Source organism: Coffea arabica, chromosome 6e, assembly GCF_036785885.1.
Source record: "Coffea arabica cultivar ET-39 chromosome 6e, Coffea Arabica ET-39 HiFi, whole genome shotgun sequence".
Classification (NCBI taxonomy): Eukaryota; Viridiplantae; Streptophyta; class Magnoliopsida; order Gentianales; family Rubiaceae; genus Coffea; species Coffea arabica.
This window is the reverse complement of record NC_092321.1, coordinates 13,685,584-13,707,841: the sequence shown is the minus strand read 5'-3', so window position 1 is coordinate 13,707,841 and position 22,258 is coordinate 13,685,584. Positions and strand designations below refer to the sequence as shown.

The 22,258-nt window shown below is 37.6% G+C and overlaps 3 protein-coding genes across 6 annotated transcripts; 2 read left to right on the top strand and 1 right to left on the bottom strand.

Moving 5' to 3' along the window:
- Positions 1-844: 844 nt before the first annotated feature.
- Positions 845-9,374, top strand: LOC113695424 (uncharacterized). Its single transcript, XM_027214523.2, has 8 exons — positions 845-1,443; positions 2,112-2,480; positions 2,564-2,823; positions 5,046-5,187; positions 5,380-5,751; positions 5,921-6,052; positions 6,611-6,739; positions 6,831-9,374. Exons 1-8 carry the CDS (start codon positions 1,288-1,290, stop codon positions 9,102-9,104), a joined length of 3,834 nt encoding a protein of 1,277 aa, XP_027070324.2. The 5' UTR covers positions 845-1,287; the 3' UTR covers positions 9,105-9,374.
- A 951-nt stretch (positions 9,375-10,325) lies between these two features.
- LOC113694882 (uncharacterized) lies at positions 10,326-14,156 on the bottom strand. Of its 4 annotated transcripts, none has more exons than XM_027213784.2 (3): positions 13,765-14,156; positions 11,145-12,153; positions 10,326-10,757 (listed from the first exon to the last, which is right to left on the bottom strand). In XM_027213784.2, the coding sequence occupies exons 2-3, from the start codon at positions 11,770-11,772 to the stop codon at positions 10,546-10,548; spliced, it is 840 nt and encodes a 279-aa protein (XP_027069585.1). In that variant the 5' UTR covers positions 11,773-12,153; positions 13,765-14,156; the 3' UTR covers positions 10,326-10,545. The 4 variants fall into 4 exon arrangements, with proteins under 4 accessions (XP_027069585.1, XP_071911448.1, XP_071911449.1 ...); XM_072055347.1 differs by having other exon boundaries at positions 11,145-12,146; XM_072055348.1 differs by having other exon boundaries at positions 11,145-12,143.
- Positions 14,157-15,294: 1,138 nt separating this feature from the next.
- On the top strand, positions 15,295-17,771 carry LOC113695224 (protein WHAT'S THIS FACTOR 9, mitochondrial-like). Its single transcript, XM_027214242.2, has 2 exons — positions 15,295-15,878; positions 16,581-17,771. Exons 1-2 carry the CDS (start codon positions 15,450-15,452, stop codon positions 17,427-17,429), a joined length of 1,278 nt encoding a protein of 425 aa, XP_027070043.1. The 5' UTR covers positions 15,295-15,449; the 3' UTR covers positions 17,430-17,771.
- The last annotated feature ends 4,487 nt before the right edge of the window (positions 17,772-22,258 follow it).

The following is a 22,258-nucleotide window of genomic DNA, read 5'->3' as shown; positions in this document are numbered from 1 at the left end:
ACCAAATTGGACCAATGTAAATTTATAAGAGACATAAAATTACACTTTTTAAAGTAAGAACAAAAAAGTCATTTTACAAAATATGAGAAATAGTTTGAACGATTTTTTCAAAAATATTTAAGATGGAATATCAATAACGATTTTTAAAAGTGTTAATTCCGCCTTTCTCACACAATGGCATAGGCTAAATTTACATAGCAAAGCAAAGTCTATTTTGACACACAAATCATAGCAAAGAGTCACATTAATGTATGTGAGATAAAAAGATAAACGGAACGATAAAAATGTATGTTTATGATCTGATTAATAATTTTTTTTTGCAAATAAGAGGAAATTCAAACAAACTATGATTTGGGATTATATTACTTGGAAAATATTTTTTATGAGGAATTTTTGTTTTTTTGTTTTCATTTGAGACGATGCCAAACAACTCTTAATTAGAAAGAGAGTTACAGGCAATGACATATTATTACGGAGGCGTGCTTTGACATGTGGTGATAATCGGAATCCAATCCATTCAAACTTTTTTTTTAACCAAAAAAAATAGCAATGACATTATGAGTAGTAAAATGAGGGCGGGTGCTGCCTCCATCTTTGATTTCTCTTTTTTGGTTTTTTGCTATTTTAACCCCTTTTCTCCTACGTATCTTACCGCCTGTTTTTTAACCCCACAAGCCCATCATCATGACACCATCTCTCATTTCTTCTCAGGCCTCAATTTCTCTATTACTTTCTTCACACAATATATATATATATATATATATATATATATATATATATATATATATATATACACTATATACATATATAAATATATAAATAGAGATGTAGTATATAAAAATATATAAACGAAAATAGCACCAAATCTCATCAGCCTCAAACCCCTTTCTTTCTACCCAAAAGCTTTCCTCCTCTCTCCAAATTATCGATCATAAATCTTCCTCTTCGATCTTACCCGAATCCAATTTAGCCAATTTTCAATCACAGATTTCCAGATATATAAATTCAATTTTCCATTTCCCAAAAATCCATTTTCGGATCTGTTTGAGATTAATTTAATTTAACCGATGCTGCAGTTTTATGCATTGATGATTATGAATAGAAATCCGATGCCAAGGAATCGGTTCTTTTATATATTTTAGAATTTTTGGATTTGGGTTTGTGGGGATTGGTGGGAGAAGAAAGGGGAATCAATGAATGAAGGAATTATTGATGATGAGGATTGAATCTCGTAGGAATTGAGATAAAACTGGGAATTTTTTAAATCTACTTTGATTATTTTGCGATATGCCAGGGATAGCATCTGCTGCAGCTGCGGCTGCGGCGGAGAGAAATGATCACCAATTTGCCAAAGGAGCAACGCCGTCTTATAAGTCGGTTTCTTCCAGCAATGGCTTCTGGTCCAAACATCGAGAGGATATCAGCTATAATCAACTTCAGAAGGTGCTTAAATTCAATTGGCTTCAATTAAATTGTTTTGGATGATTTTCGTTTAGATATACGTTTATGGCCTTACTGTTGATTGTTAGCTTGATATGTTGGAATCTTAAATGGATTTAGTCATTCAACCATTGTTGGTATCTGAAGCTTTTTTAGTTGATTGGAAGTGTTTTTGGGGTTATCTAATGCTTGTGTGATTTTTTAGATCGAAATCCTATCTATGCCTGCAAATTCCTTGTGTATACACAATGGCACACACATTTTTGTTCACCCAGTTTTTACAGCATATAATGGAATTTAAACTGACATTGAAGCTTTGAAACAGCATTTATTTATTTATGTTTTCTGAGTTTCTGACTATGATTAAACGCTCCCTAGTATGTTAGAGTAGTAGTTGAAGTCACTCAAAGTTGCGCAGAGATTTTATTTGAATTTGCTCTTTCTCCTCTAGGGGCAGCTCTAGAGTTGCAATCTAGAGCGATGTTTTGTTGTTGTCAGATTGAATTAATTATATATGCTAAAATTGTGTCTTGTAAAAGGATTGTGTTATTGCTTCAATGAACTTTAAATTGGTGAGCTCTGAAAAGGGCTATGGGCTTTGAAGTATTCATTTTTATTCGTGAAACTGGAACTAATGAATAATAAGGAATTTTTACTTTGTTGTGTTTTAGTTCTGGAATGAGCTATCACCGCAAGCTCGGCAGGAGCTTCTGAGGATTGACAAGCAAACGCTTTTCGAGCAAGCCCGTAAGAATATGTATTGCTCTAGGTGCAATGGGTTACTGCTTGAAGGTTTCTTGCAGATTGTCATGTATGGAAAGTCTTTGCAACAAGAGGGAGCAGGCACCCAGTATCCTTGCAACAGGTTGGGAGCTTTGAAGCATCAGAACGATGTTGACTTTTGTGGGACTGATGGATGTGATGATGATATTCAAGACCCATCCGTCCATCCTTGGGGAGGTCTGACCACGACACGAGAAGGAACACTTACAGTTTTAGACTGTTACCTGTATTCAGAATCCCTGAAGGGCATCCAAAATGTATGCTTCATTTATTTCTCAATTGTCTCCCTGGTCTTGTTAGTTTTGGCCATTTGTTATTGCTAATGTCTCATGTGAAACAGGTTTTTGACAGTGCACGGGCTAGGGAACGAGAAAGGGAGTTGCTTTATCCTGATGCATGTGGTGGTGGAGGTCGAGGATGGATAAGCCAAGGAATGGGTGGATATGGCAGAGGGCATGGAACGAGAGAAACCTGTGCTCTCCATACTGCTAGACTTTCTGTCGACACGTTGGTAGATTTTTGGTCAGCCCTAGGAGAAGAGACCCGGCTATCCCTGTTAAGAATGAAGGAAGAGGATTTTATTGAAAGACTTATGTACAGGTCTGTGTTAAGGTTTTTGGTTAAACTGTTCTGGTTTTTGCTTCAACATGAACTTACGAATCCAACCAGGATATCAATGTTAAGTAGAAAAGTTGTGTATTCTGTTGTGGAAATTTATTAAACAGAGGTGTAAGGCTTTAATGGTCTGAAACTTATTCAGAAGGTGCCAAGATTGAGCATTAATTGTGTGATCCAAAAGCGAATCATCTCCTATTATTTTCTCTTTTGGAGGATTTTAGCTGTTTTGGAAAATGTCAGTTTCAGTAGCTCTCATATATTTTGATGCTATTCATCGTTCTATTTTGTGCCATTTAGAACGTTGAGTCAATGACTTGGTTGACCGATCATTCAGGACTTTCAATAGCTCATCTTGAGGCAGTAGACAAACAGCATTTTGCTGCGGAATTGGATGAGTACGCTGCCACTGGAAGTGGACAAGTCTATTTTACGCCGTGGTTGTGGACTGCATTTCAAAACAAAAACTATCTTAAAACTGTCATATTCTCTTGTAAACCTTTTTTTGGTAAATTACAGACCGGTAAATTGATTTGAAAAGTATTCTGAAGGTCCCCAGACTGTTCCAGAAGATTGTATTTATCCAGCATTTTTCTGGGTGGAACCAAATAAATGTTTTCTTGAACTACAGGTTTCGATAACTTACAAAAAGATGAGAATGGAGGGATGGGTGTAACATATTGACTACTATTTTGTAACAAGTAAAAGATCTATCATTTATTGAATAGTGAGCATACAAGCATTATGTAGAGTAGATAGCATGGACTAAGAAATTTGACAACTGTTATGAGTGATGTCTAATTCCTGCCTCCTTTTTTTCTGCATTTGAGTCTACTTCCCTTGCTGCCTTATGCCTTTTTGTCTACATTTGAGTCTGCTTCCCTTGCTGCCTTATGCCTTCTTTGATGCCAGTTCATTGTACTTAATTAATGCAATCCTGGTCCTTTTTTTGCTGCACACAAAGTGTTCTAGTATTTTTCATGCTTTCCACTGGAGAATGCTACTTAACAGAATTAATTTATATTACTTGTTTTAAGGATATGACCTTAGAATGTTGCTAGTATAATCGTACTTTGTAAATCTTCAAACAGTGATTCATTATGTTCTATGCTGTACAAATATAAGTTTTGGGAAAATTTGCATAATTTTTCTGATTAGATCCAGTTCCACCTTGTTCAGGACTGTATAGAAATGGAAAATGTGGTTTTTGGTAGGTGCAAAGGTCCAAGATATCTTTGTCAATGTCCCAAACTTTCTCTATTTTTGGGAGTTTGGAACGATACATGACATTGTGCCCTTAGCGTTTTTCTCCTTACACTTAGGGATCAAATATTCCGATACCTTGAACTTGGAGAACAATTCCGTTACTATCAGTCTGACTCCTTGTTCAAGTTTTTTTCATCTTCAACATGTGTAATTTTGCTTCCTTTTAGTAATTTCAGTAATTTTGCTTTCCACTCATGGTTGTATGACTAATATTGCCTTTTTATTTGGAAGTTGTAGGTAGAATTAAGATTAGATGATACAAGACGGATCTATAACAAAACAAAATAAATTTTGTTATAACTCATTTTTTGGCTCTTCTTATAAATTTGTGGACCTTGTGGTACTGTATTGCTCGTGTTTACACACACATGCACATATATACTGCTTGTGGTTCTCTATGAGTTGAATTATCTTTGAAAAGAGAAGAAACTGATAGTTATGATCTTTTGCATACTTATGCTTTGATGCTAATGTTTACAATAATGGCAATCTTCTATTCTACCAATTTAGCATTTACTTCCTATAAGTTACACGATTCAATAACAATGACTTACTGCCTGGATTTTTTTTTAGGATTATCTTCTTTTAGGTGAAGGCTCAAGGTTTTGTTTGCTTATTAACTGAACATTCCCAATTTGGGATCTGCTTCTTATTTTGATAAGTCTAAATGTGCTATAAATTTGTTTGCATATTGGTGAGAAAGAAACTGGAGATAATATCTCTGGTTAAGACACTTATGGACATTGGAGAGATTTGGTTCAAGAGCTGAGGCGATTGTAAATAAATATGGAATCAGAAGAATAGTGCTTCTTGTATATGATGTGAACTTTGTTGTTATGGACTTCTCGTGTACTTCATGTGTCTCCTGGTGAGCTCATAAAGAACATTATTGTGATTTTAATGTGTTTGTTGCTAATCCTGAAAATCTTGGCTTCATACAGGTTTGATAGCAAGAGGTTTTGTAGAGATTGCAGACGAAATGTAATACGTGAGTTTAAGGAGCTGAAGGAACTTAAAAGAATGAGAAGGGAACCTCGCTGCACCAGTTGGTTTTGTGTTGCAGACACGGCCTTCCAATACGAGGTTTGTAATTTTCATTTATCACTGAGAAGACAACAACTTCCATATTTTTTCAATTACATTTGTATAAAGGACTTCTGTAAATGTTGGTTTCATTAGTTCCTTGAGTTACCGATACATATTGTATATGTTTATCTTCTGTTCAGGAAATTCTTATTGCAATTGGTATTCATATGTTTTACTGTTCTATTTCAGGTATCTCATGACACAGTACAAGCTGATTGGCAACAAACATTTGTAGACACTTTTGGGACGTATCATCACTTTGAATGGGCAGTTGGAACTGGAGAAGGGAAATGTGATATTTTGGAGTTTGAAAATGTCGGTTTGAGTGGAAGAGTTCAAGTGAAAGGTCTAGATCTGAGTGGTTTGAACTCATGTTATATTACTCTAAGGGCTTGGAAAATGGATGGTCGGTGCACTGAGCTTTGTGTTAAAGCTCATGCTTTAAAGGGGCAACAGTGTGTACACTGCAGGCTTGTGGTTGGTGATGGCTTTGTCACCATCACCAGGGGTGAAAGCATTAGAAGGTTCTTTGAGCATGCTGAGGAGGCAGAGGAAGAAGAGGTAGTCAAGTTATGAAGCACGTTTCTTGAGTCTCTGTTTCTGACATAACATGAGAGCTCTTCAGTTCTTCTGAAGCTTGTTTTTTAAGTCTTTACTTCTAACATAATATGACAGTTGCCAACTTTTGAGTCGATTTTGTTTAGTGATTTAGAGTTATGTTCATCTGCAGGATGATGATTCCATGGACAAGGATGGAAATGAGCTAGATAGTGAATGCTCCCGTCCCCAGAAACATGCGAAGAGTCCTGAACTTGCTCGAGAGTTTCTCCTAGATGCTGCAACTGTAATCTTCAAGGAACAGGCATGTATTTGTTTGTTCTCTTTTTCAGCATTATTATTCTGTGGGTCAAGTCCTTAGTGCAAAATATAATTACCAATTTTTGTTGATTTTGTTTCCTTGTGGGGGGGGGGGGGGTCAGTTATATATACACATTCAATTACCAGATCCCAATAGTTAATATGTTGATCATCTAGGAATCTGCATCCTAATGCATTATTGTTTGAGTACATTGGATGGCTAATTTATTATCTTTTTGTAACTTCTTTAATTGATTTGGTATCTAGGAGTTTTAATGGTAAAAAGAGTCCTGTAAGCTGTCTTAAGAATCAAAAATTGAGGTCAAGAAGATTTATCAGTTTTGAGGCTAAAGTTTTCCCCTCAGCTTTGTGATTGGATCATTAAAGTTGTATTCTAGAATCATTTGTTTTTCCTTTATAATCTTCTGATCATTCACCCTGGATTCTTTGACTGCTCATCATCCATCTTTGTTTCTGATATCCTCTGTCTTGACTTTCGTGCATAAGTGCACGTACAAGTTAATGAAATATAAAATGCTTACTCAAGATTCAATATCTGCAGGTTGAAAAGGCATTTAGGGAAGGAACAGCACGACAAAATGCTCATAGCATTTTTGTGTGTCTTGCTCTAAAGTTGTTAGAGGATCGCGTCCATGTTGCATGCAAGGAGATTATTACTCTAGAAAAGCAGGTATAAAAAATTTTTAAAAATCTGGGAAAAGTTGATTCTCCAGAATTTTACCATTTATTATCCTGATCCTCTATTTTAAAATGTCTGACAGGTGAAACTTCTTGAAGAAGAAGAGAAAGAAAAGCGAGAAGAAGAAGAGCGAAAGGAACGGAGGAGAACAAAAGAAAGAGAGAAAAAGCTGCGGAGAAAGGAGAGATTAAGAGAAAAGGAAAAGGATAGAGAGAAGAAATATTCTGAATCAACTAAACATTCTCAGGGTCCTGAAATTTCAGAGCATGAATTAACAACTACTGCTGATGGGGAATCAAATAATATCTGTAATGGTGACTTTGTCAGTGAAACAGGGGAAGCTATTCCATCTGGGTCTCTATCTCCAGATATTCAAGATGAGCAGCTTTTGGATGAGTTCATTCACTCAGATTTGCAAAATCAGTCTGATAGTCCTGATGGAGACTTTGCTAATACAAATGATGGCATGAGTCACTTCCCGATTGATCACTTGAAATATTCTCGTCGAAAGCTGAAGTTTCGCAAAGATTTTCAACAGGATACATACTCAAAATGGTATGACAGGCGGAGATATGCGATTGGTTCAGAGAATGGGAGTATGGTTAACAAATATGAAGCAAGACATCACAGTGATAATTTTGAGAGTGTGAGGAGCATTAATGGGCCAGCTAAGCAACTAAGAAATTTTGTTGCGAAGTCCAATATCAGAAATGTTGGACCCAAGTATAATGAGAAATCTGCTTGTTCCAGCAACAGGATCCATGACAGGTATGAATCTCATGCATGCAGCTGCAATCAATACAGTGATTTTCGATTAAAGGTGGAGCCACACATGTCAAGAATGGTCAGGGAAAATAAGTCTGTCTTTAAGTCAGAATCTGTATCAGATATGTCTAAGCCCTACTACCATATAAACCACAATGAATACATGCGTGAAAACTGTGGAAGATCCAAGAACAAAACTATCAATGGGAGCAATGTTTACAACCGAGATTCAAGTGTTACCAAGAAAGTTTGGGAGCCAATGGAATCACAGAAGTACCCGCGAAGTAACTCAGACTCTGATGTTACCTTGAGATGTTCTACTTTTAAAGGTGAAACTACTGAATCTGATCAAGCTCCTGAATCTTCTATTGCTAGCAGTTCTGACAATTTAACGGGGATCACTATTCAAATCAAGCATGAGGACAAGGATTTACATGCAGTAATAAAATCTGAGCCTGAAGCAGAGAGAAATGGTGAAAATGGGTTTCATCCAAAAGAAAAATCCCAGCAATACAAGGAAGCAACGGATGAGGATGGTGAACTGTGTCCTATGTCAAGATCTTTACAGGCAACATTAGATTCATCACTGAGCAGCTCTTCGAATTCTGATAACTGCTCATCCTGCCTTAGTGAGGGAGACAGCAACATATCATCTTCAAATCCTCAAACCACTGAATCTTCATCTTCATCAGATTCAGATGATGCTAGTCAAAACTCAGAAGGAAGAGAAACATCAGTCTGCTTTCAAAGTGGCATCACTGTATGTCAAGATGCTGGGATAGTAAAAGGGGAGAATACATGTGGAGTGGAGCATGTCAAAGGCCAGGTTGTCAATGATGCAGCCACAAACACCAGGGGTACTTTGTCTTCCAAAGCTAATAGTGAAAATGGAAGAGCAAACATGAGCATTAATGCTCAACCTCAAGTTGTGCTCCCACAATTGCACAACCAGAGCATGCAGTTTCCAATTTTTCAATCTCCTCCAATGGGGTACTACCATCAAAGTCCACTTTCTTGGCCAGCTGCTCCTACTAGTGGGTTTATGGCGTTTCCCCCTCCCAATCATTATTTATTTGCTAGTCCGTTTGGGTATGGTTTGAATGGGAATAGCCATCTTATGCAGTACGGCACTTTACAGCACCCTACTCCCCAAATGCTTAACCACAGTCATGTGCCTGTTTTCCAGTCTGTTGCTCAAAGCAATGGCATTAATGGAAAGGATCATATGAAGATCTCAAATGTAGGTGGTACAATAGAAACCCATGCTGGAGCTAATGTACAGAGGGTGGTCTCTAATGGGCTGCAGCCAAGGGAAACACCTGCTACAGCCAAAAAGGGGATGAATTTGAAGACTGAAGGATCTGATGTCAGAAATACAGGCTTCTCCCTTTTTCATTTTGGTGGCCCTGTAGATGTTCCGCCTGGTTTGAAGTCCGAACCTGCATCCTTGAAGGAAGAAATTGGCACAGATTTATCTTCAAAATTATCTGCTGATCACAGTGAAGGTGATCAAACTTGCAATAAGAAAAGTTCTATTGAAGAATATAACTTGTTTGCAGCAAGTAATGGGATAAAGTTTTCATTCTTCTGATATATAGAGTTACAAGTGTGAGGAGGCGGTTTGAGATTCAGTCCCTGCTTTGAGTGATGGAAGCTAGTCATTACTATACAATAATCCTCCTCTGAAAATTTTAGCATCTTTTTATGGTTTAGTTGATTGAATTATTTTGTTTGTTTTTCTTAGAGTTCCTTGTGTAGAAAGAGAGTTTGAGAAAGTTGCAGAATGGTTTAAGGTTTTCTGTATGAGATCAACTTTTTGAAGTTAATGGAGCTTTTCCCGGGATAGTGTCCCTTCTTGCAATTTCTATAGAAGAACTGCGATTAGTTATTCAGTGTGCGTTTTGTTTGAAATCTGAGCTAAGCATTTGAACCAGCATTCCATATCTATTCTCATTAATTATTCTGGGAAATTTAACTGCAGAAACACTTTTACACTGCGTGTATTTAACTTCTATGTACCTTCCTTTTGCTGTAAGCAACCATGGCCGTTGGGAGTGATTGGAACCAATTTTGCACCTCCATTGAAAACCATTAAGGCAAATAATCATTTTCAGTAGCACCAACTCTTCTGCATCTTTCTTCTAAACAAGCTTTTCACATTTCTTATTGGTTGTTTAAGCCATTTGAAATATCAAATTCTTTGCTTTATCGTTTGCTTAAATAAACAGGCCGTCTAATTTTGTACTTATTGAACTGATAAGTTCAAATTCAATTCAATCTCGACCCGTTTCACAGAAAACAAGATAAGTTCGAACTTGTGCTCGAGTTCTAATATGAATTTTGTTTAAAAAATTATTTAGTTTAGTTCTGATTAAAAAGAAACGTTTAAATATTGATGAACATGAAGCAGAAATAAAAGGAGGGAACAATATGAAGCAAGTTAAGTCAAACATGGATGCTTACTACTAAGATAAAGATGAAAATGATGAGTGTAACTCTAAACGTCATTTATATAACTTTTGTTTTCACGATCACAACCAAAGTACGTGAACAAATAATCTATCTTGATTTGGAGTTTGAACTTGATTTGTTTAATCAAATGTCATGCTCTTAGATTAAACAAGTCAAGTTGAGCTTTGTTCGTGAACAACTCGATTCGTTAACAGCTCTATTCGGAACTAAAAATTGTTGGCATGCAAAGCTAAGAAAATGCGAGGCCAATGTCTCAGCAGATCCTGTACTTCAAGATTATCATTTGTCAATTTGCCGGCATTGGAGATGGTAGTAGCTCAAGGAGAGGTGCACAAAATGGTTTGAGGTCCAATCCAAGTTATTGATTGATGAAGCTCCAATTGTCATCGAATTCAAGGTCTAAAATTGTCGATAAACTACAAAATCCAAAACGTACCACAAAAAAAGGCGAAGAAAAACAACCGTAACTCTTAACTACTTGAACAATAAAGAGTACTGAGGAACTCAGGCACAACCATTGATACACTACAAAACCTTCTTGAATTGAGCACATGTAAAAACTATCTAACAAGGTTCTCTGTCTGGAATTTCAGGACTGCAAGGTAAAATCCAGGTTCATCCACAAACTTCACCAGTTCAAATGTATTATCAGCAGCAACATCTTGCAAAGTCGTCTTGTCTGGCAACTCGGCGGCTACTACATCAGGATATTGTTTTTGCTGCTCTTGAACCATTTGCCTCCCTTGCACATGACTTATCACAACCCTTGCACCTGATAATGCACGGGAGAAATATCATAAAAACATTGAACAAAGCAATTTTTCATACTAAAGTTTAATCCAGAAAGTTCATCTCAACCCACAATGACACAATCCCAAGTATTTTAGTAATTTTTCAAAAGCACCAAACCAGAAACGACTACTACAGTTCATTATAGAATCTCATTAGTTTTCAAAGTAAAATACATGGAAGAACAAAAGATATACTTGGGCCTCAATTTAGTAAAATTCATTTTTGCATCGGGTGCAGCAATGTAAGGTTAGGTTATAATTTATACAGTCAGTGACAGATCACTAAGGCTTTTGCACGAGAGATGCAAAGCCAACATGAAATACAGCATTTGAAGTCTTAAAAAGAGGGCAGATGTGATAAAGATTACCTGGCAAACAATGCTTGGCAAGTGTTCCCAGAATCTGGCCAAGTTGAAATGGCAAAGCAGGAAGGAAGTATAAAAACACAACATCAAAAGGTGCCCACTTCTCTGGTAAATAAATTAATTCGCCTTGCCAACACTTCACTTTGTCATACTTTTCTTTGATGCTTGCTAATATAAACAACGAGTCATGAACAACAAGCAATTGCTCACAAGGTGAAGAATTAAAAATTTTATCAACAAACTCTTCAGAACCAATTGAAATTAGAACCCTTGAAGTTTCTCCAACCTCCCCTGCAGAAATGATCTGATCTTGCTTCTGGTTGTGCTGTTCCTTAGAATTTTTATCATCGTGCTCAAGAAATGACCAATCCTTCTCCATTAAATCTTCAAAATTAATCGCAGAAACTGTTCCTTCATTTGCAGGACTTGTACCCCCAAGAGTCGATTGAAACTTGAGCTTGGGATTAGGCGAAATGGTTGGGAATTTACACAAAACTGAAGACTGTCGACCACCAAGGAAATGGCACAGCTTAAAGCAACAACAGAGGGACTGTAGATGTAGATTACTTCCTAATCTATGATATAGTGGTGCAAGTCGGAGGTGAGAGGTCGGTGAGAAGATAGAACTCATGATATCACAGTTTATAGGTGCAAAGGAGGATCTTTAGTTTCACGTATGGGAGAGGTAAAAAATCCGTCACTTCTTTAGCATTGTCACAGTAACTGGTGGAGACAAAATGCTAACATTACCATAGCATTTCCGTCCGCATGCCAGAAAATTTGTTCAGTTTTATCTCTCTCTGCCAATCTGATTAAAACAAGCCACATGATCAGGAAAGGAGATCCAGCTTTACATTGAACAATTCCATCATATGCATGACTTGATAATGTTCCAAAAGGGAACTGTACTCATCCAATACTCCTTAGAATTACTGGACACTAGGCAGATTCTCTATTGCTCCTCTCCCTCTTTTCTCCTTTTCTGCCATTTTCCTCCATCCCCTACTGATTTCTTATTAAGTAAACACATATAAGAAGGGTTGCAACTTGCAAATGCTTATAGCATGACAATCAAGATATCAGGGCTCAACTGTTTGCAAATTTGAAATCCTAATAAGACTTCCTAATCATTGACTCTCGAAATTAATGGTTTCCAATTCATCAGAAGTGGAAGTGGACCAACTATTCTTGAGAATTCTCATAGTTGAAAGTATCTTTTATAAATTTGCGATCGCTTTCCAAATGATGCACTCCACTTTCTATGGTTCCTAAAAACAGTAACTTTCTACTTGACGAAAAACAGCAGTAGATAGGAAATGGAATGATTGGAAAAGCATATGCATCTCACACACTATTTCTTTTAAGTAGAGACAACAAAAAACCTATAACCCTGGTGTTGTGAAAAACTTTTATAAGTGAACAAAATATGTCAAATTGCAATGAACAACAGACTGCCATCAAATTTCAGCTTGGTCTGATAAGACACACCTCAACTCAAGCTCAACTCTAACATGGAGTGAAATAGTGCTAGGAACAGTCTAGTATAAAATGATATCCCTGACGAATCCAGAAAAAGAAAGAAGCAAAGTACTGATGCAGACAAGTATAAGACAACATTCTAAATTGGCGAGGAAAGGAAACAAATCAACTTGTAAAACAACTAAGGAAGTCGAAGGATATTTTTTCTATGCTTAGACGGGTGTTAAAATAAAGCATTGTTTCTTTGCATAAATCATATTTGCTTTAAAATACTTTCCACCCCTGCCCCTACCCACTTCCCATTTGAGACCCTGCCCTTTCTCTTTCAGTTTTTGCGGCAAACTAATTAAAAAAAAAAAGAACCCTTCAGGTAATTCAATGAATCAAGAAATTCAAACTCAAGTCATGAATACTCCCAAGGATGGTTCAAGCAAATAAAAGAAGGTTGAACACATCTTATACTAGTTTAAAAATTAAGAACAGCTCAACGAGCTAACAAATGAAAATTCTAATGCCATTTGATTTGACCCAATCTCCGGCTTGGCTTGCCAAGTAAACCAATGTAGCCAAGCTCTTACCTAGTACCCAGCAAAGTTTGTCAAGAAACTAATCAATCATACTCAACTTCCGTAGTTTTTCAGCTTTGCACCATCCCTTGACAGTAAATTCACCAATTTAGTTACCTAGTACCCAGTAAAGTTTGTCAACAAACTAATCAATCATACTCAAATTCCGTAGTTTACCAGCTTTGCTCCAGCCCTTGACAGTAAATTCACAAATTCAGTTTTAGCAGATTGCAACTGTTGATATAAATTTATCTCTTTTCCTACTCTATTTCAATTAAGCAGCCAAAAAGACAGCTGACTTTTACTTTATCTACTCAGTGAACAAGAGATGGACTACAATTACTGGTTTCCACAGCATCAAAATTCAATCTTTTTAGTAAGCAAGCACAGCCAAGAGAGGAAACCCAAGAGGGCTTATTTCAGTTACTCCATAGAACCATACAAATTTTGCTGAACGTTTATCACATGTCTAATTGCACATATCACCAAAATAGTGTTCTTCACCTTACATGCATATCCAGATAAGTAAAAAAGACACTATACAAGTACAGAAGACGAGGTCAGAGCAAAAAATATACCTTGAACGGCAATTAGATAAGGGGCTGCGCGCGGGGACTTTGAACTGGGGGAGAAGGGGGGTTTGGGACGGAGGTTTATCACTTTATCTTGTTGCAGCGGAAAATTGAAAATGGCTTGGGAGAAGAAAAGAGTTGGTGCAGGATTTAAACGAGGGAATGGAGAGGGCCTAATTCAGAGCAGGGGCAATCATAAAATTCTTAATTGCCCAAAGCCCATATTAGTCCTAAGCAAATTTTGCTTCAGCAATTAAAACAGTCTGTTCCTTTTCTAGACATCCCTTTGAAAAGCTCCTGATCGTATGCCTAGCCTCTTGCTCAGTTGAATTGAACGTTCAGGACAAAAAAGTTACCATTGCTGCGTGTTTGAATCAAAATCAAGAAAAAACAAGTTGGCGCGGCTTGCCAAGGCAAGGATATGCTTATATCCAGTAAATGTAAAGCCTTTTTTGTTTAGGATAAAATACAAAAAAAATTCTTTGTGGTTTATTAAATATTTAATTTAACTTCCTCTGATTTGAAAACTTACACTATAACTCTACGTGGTTTTAACTAATTTGAAAATTGGACTGAAAGTATCCAATCTAACGATTATACGTGAAATGTCAGTATTGCCCCTATATAAATGAACTCTCTATGATTATTTGTCTAATGTTTATTTAACTCCCTTTAGTTTGAAAAATTACACTATAATTTCCTGTGATTTCGACTAAATTAAAAATTGAATGGAAAGCATCTTACATATAGCAGGGGAAATATTTACATTTCACACACAATCGTTGGATTGGATGCTTTCTGTCCAACTTTCAATTTAGTCAACACCACAAAGAGTTATAGTATAGGCTTTCAAATTAGAGGGAGTTAAATTGAATATTTATCAAATCACATGGAGTTTTTTTGGTATTTTACCCTTTTGTTTACAAGAATTTTCTTGGTTACCTTTTCTCTGGCAACGGATTGGGGTTAATAATTATGAATTCAACCCTCTGTCATCTGCGGGAATTTTCAGTTTTTAGGCAATTAATCTTTGGCCAAAATAGAGATTGGCTCGTCTCAAGTGTGCCTTCTTACCCCGTACTCAAGTGGTACTAGCACTTGACAATATTCTATTTTCAAAAATTCATTTTTTTTCAAAATATCTTATAATTGTAATTAAATCTAGAGCAAGTTAAATTCAGAATCCCTTACGGCTGTAATTAAATCTAGAAAGAATTAAATCCAAAATTCTTTACAATTGTAATTAAATCTAAAGGGTGTGAAGTTTTTCCTTGTTATCTTTAGCTCCCTTGACTTAGTTCGAGTTTCTTCTACTATATATATAATATATTAGCACACGAATAGGGTGGTGTTAATTGACAAAAAAAAAAAAAGTCAATTTCATATTTATAGATTAAATAACATAACAAACCATTTAAAAAAAAAAAAAAAAAGAGAACTTGGTCAGGTTTGGAATCGTGAGTTGGCCCAAACTAGACTTAACATCATCAAAAGAAACACAATAAAGGCCCAATTAAGTTTTACATTCGGAGAAAAAAATAAACGACGTCGTTGGCTGTTCCCACCTTTCTTCTTCCTCCTCCGGTTCACACACACTCAAATAGAGGACAGGTACCCCTCCCGCCTCCTTACGGCGGCGTTTCGTTCTTCTTCCCGCCTTCTTTTTTTTTTTTTCTCTTTTTCACTCACTCATGAACGGAAGAAGCAAGGGCCAATTTCTTCTATGCAATTTCCAACAAATCAGAACAATAGTAAAAGTCCGGCTGAAATGGGTGAAGAACCGGTCCTTAGACCACATAATCGACGTCCAAACAGACCTTAAAGCCGCCTGCCTTCTCAAGGACGCTATAGCACGCTCCTCCACAGGCTATTTGACCTCCAAATCACTGGAAAATACCCAGAAGCTATTGGGCATCACTGTCCCGACGCTGCGTTTCATTCGCAGATTCCCGACTTTATTCCACGAGTTCCCTCACCCCAAATGGCCTTCTTTGGCCTGTTTTGAGCTGACCCATGTTGCCAAATTGCTTCGTCAGCAAGAAATGAAGGTCTTTGATGAATGCCAGACTGATTTGGTTGAAAGGCTTTGCCGCCTCCTCATGATGTCCAAGTCCCAAATGGTATGCTCATTTTGCTTTCACTTTTACTTACTGAAATTTTGTGTGGTTTTTTTTTTTTTGGTTTATGTCTTGTTTTAGTTGGGTAAATATGCTTTATGTTTTATGCTTTATGCTTTAATTAAGTTCGGCATCAAACGGATAAATATTTGATTTTTAAACTTGCAGACGTCGGGCTATCTTTGATGAAGGAGAAACATATGAACCAAAAAATTTGACCGTTCTTGTGCAATTTGGTTGATATGCTTTTGTTCGTCTGCCAATGCCAAGGAGTTGATGTGAATAGTTTGGAGGTCTATTTGTGTTGAGATGTGTCTTCCTGTATAAAAATTTGTTGACGGTCAGCTCTTACTGTTTGAAGAGTTGATGAATTATTTCTCGTGCTACCTTTATGGATTTTGTCCTAAGAATCAACAATGATGTGAAGTGGTGTCAATGGTGATATTTGTCTTCGCTTTTGCATCCTATGCATATATATATATCATGGAATTCTGTGAGCTAGAATAGACAAGAGATCTGCCCTTTTTTAGCTGATTTGATCTTGTGTCAATACTTATAGAGGACAACACATGAATAAATATGATCACTTTTCTTGTATTTGTTGAATGCTAGCATGATGCGGTGATGTTGCACCATCAAATTAATGTGCAAGTTTGGATGCTTTATATCTTCATGGATTATGAGTTTTGTTTGTTATATATGCAGATACCTCTGCAATCAATACATCCGTTGAAATGGGATTTTGGTTTGCCAGATGATTTTGACAAGAATTTAGTCAAAAGGTTCCCAGATCATTTGCAGATTGTTAAAGGAACAAGTGGATTGGCTTGTTTGAAGCTTGTTCAGTGGCAAGAAGAATTTGCTGTATCTGAGCTGCAAAAGAGCAATGAGAAGAGAGGATTAGAAAGTGATAATGGTGCTGATGGAAGAAGTGCTTATAAGTATCGGGAATTCAAGAGGGGAAAATCAGCTTTAGAGTTCCCAATGAGTTTTCCCAGAGGCTATGGGGCTCAAAAGAAGGTGAAGGCATGGATGGAGGAATTTCAAAAGCTTCCCTACATCTCTCCCTATGAGGATTCCAGGAGGATTGACCCAAATAGTGAACTTATGGAGAAGAGAGTTGTTGGTGTGCTCCATGAATTTTTGAGCTTGACTATTTACAAGAAGACAAAGAGGAATTACTTGAGGTCCTTGAGAGAGGAGTTAATTCTTCCCCACAGGTTTACTCGACTATTTACCAGGTACCCAGGGATATTTTACTTATCACTAAAATGTAAGACAACTACTGTTGCACTGAGAGAGGGGTACCGCAGGGGAAGACTAGTGGAGCGACATCCTGTTGCTCGACACAGGGATAAGTTTCATCATGTAATGAGAACTGGGTTGGTATACCGATGTAAAGGGATTGAAGTTCTACCTCAGCTGGACAGTTTGATTGATGAAGCCGAAGAGGACAAAGTTGAAGGTCAAAGCGAAGAAGAAGAGATTGAAACAAGTGATGAATGCTATGAAGCTGGTACTTCGGAGGTGGAGAGTGCGTCTGATGAGGATTAGCACTGAGTTGTCTGAATGACCCCTTTTTTTTTGGGGTTGGACTAAGAGATATTGAGCTCTATAGGTAGAGAGGTCCTACTGTATAACATTCTAGATCTGTGTATTTTAGTATTCTTGCTTGATGCATGGTCTGGTATAGAAGTGTTACAGATGGCTTCATTGCTCATTCAAAGCGAGAATAGTATTTATTGTGTAGTATTTTTGTAATTGGTTTACAGATATGTTTGCCAAGAGATTCAACATTGCCATTTAGTAGAGAGCCAGCAACTAGGATGCAGTAATGGCTTGGCTTACTTGAACTAAAGAAAAACATGGAAAGGAGTTGTTTTGAGATTTTCGTCATGTGTGGATGTCATGTGTTGATTTTCCCCGGATTCCCAGACAGTTTCATCCTTTCCTTGAGGAGCTCAAAGACTATGCTGCAGTCTCCCAATTACATGAAATACATGTCACTTGCAATGGAGATTTCTTGTGAAAATACAGTTATTTCTGTGTATTCATGGTGCCTTGCATTAAGAGCCAGGAAAGCTGTCTCTCTCTTTCTGTATCTTATCAAAACTCCAGGTTCTTGCCAGTTGTGGATGTCATAGATTGGATGGTATCAACCTGGCAGTTTATTTTTCTTTCACTCTGACAAAAAGAAAGAAACGCACTGGTTTGACAAAACGTTCTCCAGCATAATTGTTCAATAGTGATGCAAAAATGGACAAATAGTTGCACCCAGTATTACCAAAGGTGCATCTGCATCTATCTTATGTTAAATAACTTTGCACCCAATATTGAAGTCCTATTAGAACTAGAAGTGGTAAGGACTAACTAAGAAGTGCTATAGTTGTGCATATTTTAATTTTTTTTTTCCCGAAACGATAGAAATTTTATAACATCAGAACTGTACAATTTTGGAGCAAAGGCTCCTATCTTTACAAAGGTGCAGTTAGCACTGTGGAGTGGCGTAGTTCCACTCCATGTCACAAAAATTCAAAAGAGCAATTTTGCTCAAGCTGTAGCATAAGCTATCAGGATTATCATTCAATCGCACAAAAGAGCACATTCGAAACCATAATGACATTTGCTGGACATCCTCCATGATAGCAGCTATTGCTATATTCCCAGCTTTCCCATTCTGAAACTGTTCCATCATCTTCTTGTTTCCCGCTCGTATCTTGATTTTCCTCCATCCTTTTCTTGCCGCCTTGACCATGCATAATCTCACAGCCTCTGCCAAGTCTTGATCTTTGTTCCCTGATTGTCTTTCTCTTAGTGACCAAGCTGCTATCCCTTGATTTGCAGCATTTACGGCTGTGATGCCAATTCCAAAGGATTTGTGTTCCATTTGGTGTTGGACTGCAAGCTTCAGAATTACAGTCTCAGCATCTTCTAGTTCCCCTTGTTCATTTCCAGTTTGCCTTCTTGTTTCTGCTGTACTCTTTCTCGGATTGTGTTGCATTGCTTCCATGTGTTCCTTCCACTCCTCAGTTGCCTTTTCACTTGCTTTAAAAGGTTCCTGCTGTGAGCAGTTGAAAACTCTTGCATTTCTGGCTTTCCATATCTGCCATAGCACATTAACAGTTAATGCTATGTGATCTTCCCCTTCAGTCCTAGTTCTTGCATTCATCAACATATTCCACCACTGTTTGAAGCATCCAGTTTGGTCTTGTAGTCCATCCCATTGTACCAAAGCAAATTTCCAGATTTCCTTTGCTTTCTTACACTGAAGTAGTACGTGCTCAATGGTCTCCTCCCTCTCACCACATCCACAGCAAATAGGCTCTCCTTTTCTTGTTCTGTTGAAAATTTGAGCCTTGACTGGTAACCCATTGTTTATGCACTTCCACACAAATATTTTCAATTTGTGTTTTATAGGCAGCTTCCATAATACTTTCCATAGTTTCCTGTCTGTTTGTTGATAGCTGCATCCCTCCTTTTGCTTCTTTTTGCCTTCTTATCTCTTTCCTTTTGCTGCAAAATTTTGTATCCAGCTGCCACTGTGTATTGGCCATTGTTGTTGTGCTTCCATATCATGCTATCCTCTCGATCAGACCAACTTATTGGAATGCTCAGTATCTGTTCTGCATCCTCTTTGTTGAAGACTTTGTAGATCAGGGTTCTATTCCATCTATGTTGAACCATGAGTTCTGCGACTTTTTGCAGGTCACTGTCCTCTGGTTTCTGTGTCTTTATCCTTCCACCACTATCCTTGTTAATCCATTTGTCCCTCCAGATGTTAATGCTTCTTCCATTCCCCACTTTCTTTATACAGCCATATTCAATAACCTCTCTTGCACTCATTAGGCTTTGCCAAATCCAGGATGCGTTTTTTGGCATTTTGCTTTCTAAAACTGAGCCTCGTGGAAAATATTTCTCTTTCAAAACTTTGCTGACCAACAGATTTGGTTGAGTCATTACTCTCCAAACTTGTTTTGCCAGCAAAGCCTTGTTGAACATTTGGATATCCCTGAATCCCATTCCACCTTCTTCCTTGCTCTTGGTGAATTTTTCCCATGCTATCCAATGTTGCTTGTTTTTCTGATCGTGTTGTCCCCACCAGCACCTTGCCATCATGGAACCGATTTCCTTGCATAACTTCTTGGGGAGTTTATAACAAGACATGGCATAAGTTGGGGTAGCCATAGTCACTGCTTTCATCAAGGTCTCCTTGCCAGCTTGACTCAGCAATTTTGTCTTCCAGTGGTCCATTTTCTTTCTAATCTTGTCCTTTATGAAACCAAATATTTGTTCTTTGGTCTTTGTAATAACCATTGGCAATCCCAAGTATTTCCCTTGACTCACTGCCTGGATTCCCCCCAGCTCTTCCTTTATTGCTTCCACTGTTTTCTGTTCAGTACTTTTGCTGAAAAAGACAGAAGATTTCTCCAAATTGATAAGCTGACCTGAAGCTGCCTCATATGTTTTTAGAATTGCCTTCAACTCTTTGGCTCCCTCTTGATCTGCTTTGCTTAAAATCAGTGAATCATCTGCAAAAAAGAGATGGGTTAGTGCAGGTCCATTTTTGCTGATCTTCATTCCTGTCATTGTTTGCTTTGCCTCTGCTCTTCTGAGTAGACTTGAGAAGCCCTCTGAGCAGATCAGAAAAAGGTAAGGTGACAGAGGGTCACCTTGCCTTAGTCCTCTTTCCGGCTTTACATACTCTCTTGCTTCTCCATTAACACTGAAGGAATAAGACACAGTAGTAATACATTCCATAATCCAATTAGTCCAAGTTTCACAAAATCCCATTCTATCCATCATAGCTCTCAAGTAATCCCATTCGACCCTATCATAGGCTTTAGACATATCCAATTTAACAGCCATATATCCCATGTGCCCTTTCCTTTTGTTTTTCAGATTGTGTAGGAACTCATGAGCTAGGATAACATTATCAAGAATCTGTCTGCCTGCCACAAAAGCAGACTGATTTTTGCTTATGCACAAATCTAACACAGGTTTGAGCCTATTCACTAGAATTTTTGAGATGATTTTGTATAGGACAGAACACAAACTAATGGGCCTGTAGTGCATTAATCCAGTAGGAATGGGGATTTTGGGAATTAAGGACACAATAGTATGGTTTATGGAATTGAGCATGTGAGTTGAATGAAAAAAAGCTTGAACTGCCTCAACAATATCTGTTTTAATGATGTCCCAATAAGTTTGAAAAAATAGAGGTGACATACCATCATTTCCTGGAGCTTTATTGGGATTCATTGAAAACACTGCTGTCTTAATTTCGTGTTCATCCACAGGCTTGATCAGGATTCTGTTCATTTGATCCGTGATTTTTGTTGGAATTCCCTCAAGTATCTCATGAATGCAGTCCTCTCTTGTTGCTGTCCTTGAGGCAGTGAACAATTGCCTGTAGTATTTAGCTATTTCCTCCCCCACTGCTTCTTCTGAATCTGTCCAGCTTCCATCCACTTTCTGCAATTGGTTCATCTTGTTTGCTCTCCTTCTTCCATTGACCACCGCATGAAAGTATTTAGAATTCTTGTCCCCCTCCCGCAGCCATTGCACTCTTGCTTTTTGACTCCAAAATTTTTCTTCTTCCTGGTATGCTGCTTTCAATTGTACCTTCAGGGACCTCACTTCCTCCTTTGACATCTTTCTCTCCTGCCCCCTTTTTCCTTCTAGTATGCCTTTGATTTCATCTATCTTTGCTTTTGTATTTCCTATCTTGCTTTTGTGCCATTTCAGGAGACTTATTCTGCAGTTTGTGATTTTCTTAGTCACCTTAAACATTCTGGATCCATCACATGGCGTTTTCCAAGCCTCCTTGACTACCTGAAATCCATCCTCATATTGCACCCATCTTTTATCAAAGTAAAATCTTTTTTTCCTCCTTTTGTTTGCTGGGCAAGTGTCTAGTAAGAGAATGCTATGATCTGATGCCCAGTTTTCAACATGTGTACATTTAGCATTGTTAAACACCTCTAGCCACTCAGGGGAGCATAAGCCTCTGTCTAGTCTTTCTTTTATTTCTACTTTTTCATCCCAGCTATTCCTCCACGTCCATGGCTCTCCTTCAAAACCTATGTCCACTAGATTGTTCCTCCTAATGAACTCTCTGAAATCTCTAAAAGTCCATTCTTCTCTATCTCTTCCACCCCATTTTTCTTCCTTACACCTTATATCATTGAAATCACCTATAATCATCACTTTCTCACCCCACAATCTTTTCCTCTCAGTTATTGTGGTCCATTGTTGCTTCCTCACCTGTCTTTCACAGCTGGCATAGATTGCTATTATCCTCCAATTCACCCTTGTTTCTTCATCTTCTATCAATGCTTCAATGGTGAATTCAGTATGTTGTAGTTCTTTTATTTTAATGGCAT